Raw genomic sequence first — 4632 nt, 5'->3', positions numbered from 1 at the left:
ATTCTACCACTCTGCTGAATCTATTAGTTCAATCTCTAACGTTATGCTCTCTCAGCCTTTTCTCATAGTAGCTTCTCCTCGTCTGTTCCTTTTTGGCTGTGACACCATCTTGGAGAGAAATATCAGCTGTGCTGCTGCCATCAACACCTTTTTTTAATAGATGTTGGAGATTGGCCTGTTTTTCCAGTGTAGTCCTGTTTCTCTGACTGTGACTGGCTGGATGGGCTCTCTTCATCCTCTGACATTGGAGCTGGCTCGGAGCTTGTCTGCCTGGTTGTGTGTTTTCTGGACGGGCTGCCTTTCACAGTTGGTTTTTGTATCTCTGCTTCTTTCTCCTTGAACCCCAGTCAGCCTTCGGCAGATGGCCGCTCACACTGAGCCTGGTTCTGCTGGAGGTTTCTTCCTGTTAAAAGGGAGGTTTTTCCTCTCCACTGTCGCTACAAGCATGATTAATGTGAGGGACTGCATTCAAGTCAAGGAGTTGATGCAATCAGCTGGTTTTCTTTAGATAGAAAACTTTGAATCAATTTGACTGGGTGATCTGGTTGAACTGCAAAGCGCCTTGAGATGACATGTGTTGTGAATTGGCGCTATATAAATAAACTAAATTAAAAGTCATAACTAATATGAGACTTGAAATTGTGAGAAAGAAGGCCCAGTCAAAACATATTGGACAGACTTCATTCTATTGGACAGCAAAGTTAGAATTAATCCATTTTCTGGGATGGTATCAAACAAGAGATAGCTTATCAAAAATACAATTAGGGTTTTTCAAGAGCCAAGCTTGGGCATTAAATTGTGTCTTATTCAGAACTAAAGAAGCCATATTTAATAGAAATAAAAAGCGTTCAGGATATCAATGATAAGTGGTGTGGCAGCACTGCTTATCAGATCAGGATGTTTCCTGTTACTGTATGTCACAGAGGAAGGGTTTTAACAGCAGGAAAGAAAAAAAAGAGTTTTTATTCTTTATCTTTTGAAGACACCTTATGATGTAGTAAATATCTTGTAACCTTTCATTTGAGTACTTAAAGGGACCAGACCGCTGCTAAACTACTTTCTATTGTTCGAAGCAATAAAAATGAGATTCTGTTTTTGATATTTCTTTTCAAAAATATACTCTCCGCTCATCACTTCTGATTAAACTGCTTCTATGTCATAACAAGCTGTCATTACTACCGTCTGTTAGTATTTTTGTGGGTAGTCTACGCTCTACTATGACCCCTCCCACAATAACTAGACCCTAATTTAATCCCGAAAGAAAGAAATATTGGATTCATCAACTAACTTGGGAACTTTCACAGTGTGTTATGGTTGTGAACGCACTCTTATTCGGTGTAAATTGTTTTGTTTTGTCGTAGATGCTAGAAATAAAATCGGGTTGCGGCGCATTTTTCACCGGCGGTGACCGTTTCGCGGGAAAAAAAAGCAGCGGAAGGATTCGTAAGTGATGCGGCCTTTTAAAAAGCAGCCGCGGAGCGCGCAGCTACTAGTGTCACTCTGCTTTTAAGGCGCTGTGGGTTGTCCTCTTTCTGTGGCGTCTACACGTATGTTTCTTTGCGTATCCAACCCGCTGAGCTTTACGACGCCCTCCGTGGAAGGATTTAATGTCACAGCCGTCGTGGAATAACTTTCCTGCACGTTGTTTTTTAGCATCTTCTTTCGCCCACTGTGTAAAATCTGAAAGGTAAGGATGATGCGAGCGAGGAATCTGCAGAGTTGTCATTGCGAAAGCGGGGGTTCCCCTTCTTCCTTCTTATTTTACTAACTAGTCCTAGTTTCTGCATGCACCTGCTGCAGCAGCACCTGTGCATGCATGCAACACCCCCCCTCACACACACACACACACAGATAGGGTCAGTGTTTTTGAGTGACCATGTGACACTGCCTGCACTCTTGTAGCATCTGAGCCAAACAGCTGTTCGCTGCAACAAAAACCTAATCTGTATTTTTATCTCCTTTTTTTTTTCTCCCCCCGCCAGCTTCATTATAAGGATTGCCCCATTACAGAAATCATGCCGCTGTATTCAGCTTTGGCGAGTAAGAACTACGATTACGAGTACGACTCCCTGCAGCCCTTTTTCTACTACGATAACGAGGAGGAGGACTTCTATCCGAAACAGCCGCAGCCTCCGGCGCCGAGCGAGGACATCTGGAAAAAATTCGAGCTTCTGCCGACCCCTCCCCTCTCCCCGAGCCGCCGGTCGTCTCTGTCCAGCCTCTTCCCCTCCACCGCCGACCAGCTGGAGATGGTCACAGAGTTCCTCGGCGACGACGTGGTCAACCAGAGCATCATCTGCGACTCAGATTACTCTCAGACCTTCCTCAAGTCCATCATTATCCAGGACTGCATGTGGAGCGGGTTCTCTGCGGCGGCCAAACTGAAGAAGGTGGTGTCCGAGCGGCTGGCCTCTCTGCACGCTGCAAGGAAGGACGCTGCAGCCGCTGCAGCGGCGGATCCGACCGGTGCTGCTGGGTGGAGACCGAACAGCAGCTACCTGCAGGATTTGAACACATCCGCGTCGGAGTGCATCGATCCCTCAGTAGTTTTCCCCTACCCGGTGGCGGAGACGCCCAAGCAGACCGCGGGGACGGTGGGCAGGAAGGACCTGGGGCTGGACACGCCGCCCAACAGCAGCAGCAGCTGTAGTGACTCAGGTAAGTGGAATGAGCATGCTTCATGCAGACACACCCCTCTCCAGAGCATGGCTGCTGATTTGACTCAGAGTTGCATGGCATATGGAAGCTGACTTGTTTTTTTTCTTTATTGAAGATGATGAAGCAGATGAGGATGATGAGGAGGAGGAGGAGGAGGAGGAGGAGGAAGAAGAAGAAGAAGAAGAAGAAGAAGATGAGGAGGAAATTGATGTGGTAACAGTGGAGAAAAGGCACGCAGTGAAACGCTGTGACCCCAGCCCAGTGGAGATCAGGCATGCAAGTCCACTAGTCCTGAAGAGGTGCCACGTCTCCACTCACCAGCATAATTACGCAGCCCATCCATCCATGAGGCACGAGCAGCCGGCTGTCAAGAGGCTGAAGCTGGAGAGCAGCAGCAGCAGCATCACTGGAGGAGGAGGAGCTGCTGTCACCTCCAGCAGGGTCCTCAAACAGATCAGCAGCAACCGCAAGTGTTCGAGCCCACGAACATCTGACACCGAGGACTACGACAAGAGAAGGACTCACAACGTGCTGGAGCGCCAGAGGAGGAACGAGCTCAAGCTGAGCTTCTTCGCCCTGCGAGATGAGATCCCAGAGGTGGCGAACAACGAGAAGGCGGCCAAGGTGGTGATCTTGAAGAAGGCAACAGAGTGCATTTACAGCATGCAATCAGATGAACAGAGACTGCTTTCACTCAAGGAGCAGCTAAGGAGGAAAAGTGAACTTTTAAAGCAGAGACTTGCACAGCTACAGGGTTCTCGTGTTTAAAGGATTCAATTTAAGACTTTTTTTAGTTTTTTTTTTTTTTTTTATGAAAGTTAAAGACTTGATGTACAGTTGTTGCATGCAGATGTTCAATGGGTTGAATTGTTTGGAATCTTTGATTATCAAAGTTTAAACTGCCTCAGCTGAAGTTATGGTTGGATAAAATATTTAAAAGTTTATTTTATTAATAAAATGTTTAAAAGGGGTCTGCCCTCTTCAGGGATGGCTCCGAATAAAATATACATTTTTATGTTTTTGTAAATAGTTAATATTTCCTAAGAAAATGTATTTTTCAATAGTGAACGTCTGGATGTCCAGGCTCACCTTCTGTTTTTTTTTTTTTTTTTTTGCAATATGTTGTTGGATCTTTTGGAATTATATAAAAAATGTTTTCTTAAATCTGTGTCCTTTGTTTTGCACTAAACATCACAGCAAAATCCAGCAGTTGCCTTGAAGGGATCTTTAGACATGAGCTCTCAGCTTTGAGCAGGTGTAGGGATGCTTTGGGATAAATTCAGGTCAGGATAAATGTGGAGTTTGATCTATGGGCAAAATACAGGTGCTGGTCATAAAATTAGAATATCATGAAAAAGTAGATTGATTTCAGTAATTCCATTTAAAAAGTGAAACTTGTATATTATATTCATACATTACATACAAACTCATATATTTCAGATGTTTATTTTGTTTAATTTTGATGATTACAAATGACAACAAATGAAAATCTCAAATTCATCATATCAGAAAATTAGAATATTGTGAAAAGGTTCAAAATTGATGGCCCCTGGTGCCACACTCTAATCAGCTAATTAACTCAAACCACCTGCAAAAGCCTTTAAATGGTCTTTCAGTCTAGTTCTATAGGCTACACAATCATGGGGAAGACTGCTGACTTGACAGTTGTCCAAAAGACGACCATCGACACCTTGCACAAGGAGGGCAAGACACAAAAGGTCATCGCTAAAGAGGCTGGCTGTTCACAGAGCTCAGTGTCCAAGCACATTAATAGAGAGGCGAAGGGAAGGAAAAGATGTGGTCGAAAAAAGTGTACAAGCAAGAGAGATAACCGCACCCTGGAGAGGATTGTGAAACAAAACCCATTCAAAAATGTGGGGGAGATTCACAAAGAGTGGACTGCAGCTGGAGTGAGTGCTTCAAGAACCACCACACACAGACGTATGAAAGACATGGGTTTCTGCTGTCGCATTC

At 44.6% G+C, this 4632-nt stretch overlaps 1 protein-coding gene across 1 annotated transcript; it reads left to right on the top strand.

The window, feature by feature from the left end:
* Positions 1-1481: 1481 nt before the first annotated feature.
* On the top strand, positions 1482-3770 carry myca (MYC proto-oncogene, bHLH transcription factor a). The gene is made up of 3 exons (XM_038297962.1): positions 1482-1687; positions 1983-2658; positions 2774-3770. Exons 2-3 carry the CDS (start codon positions 2016-2018, stop codon positions 3424-3426), a joined length of 1296 nt encoding a protein of 431 aa, XP_038153890.1. The 5' UTR covers positions 1482-1687; positions 1983-2015; the 3' UTR covers positions 3427-3770.
* Positions 3771-4632: the final 862 nt, after the last annotated feature.

Source organism: Cyprinodon tularosa, unplaced genomic scaffold (genome assembly GCF_016077235.1).
Source record: "Cyprinodon tularosa strain WSP-4 unplaced genomic scaffold, ASM1607723v1 ctg4, whole genome shotgun sequence".
Taxonomy (NCBI): domain Eukaryota; kingdom Metazoa; phylum Chordata; class Actinopteri; order Cyprinodontiformes; family Cyprinodontidae; genus Cyprinodon; species Cyprinodon tularosa.
Note: the sequence above shows the minus strand (reverse complement) of the source record. Positions and strands in the feature narration are given on the sequence as shown.

Bases quoted from the DNA above. Each gene is read 5' to 3' on its own strand.
- myca (XM_038297962.1), top strand. From the start codon at position 2,016: ATGCCGCTGTATTCAGCTTTGGCGAGTAAGAACTACGATTACGAGTAC. The intron at 2,659-2,773 runs GTAAGTGGAATG...TCTTTATTGAAG, and splicing joins CAGCAGCTGTAGTGACTCAG to ATGATGAAGCAGATGAGGAT.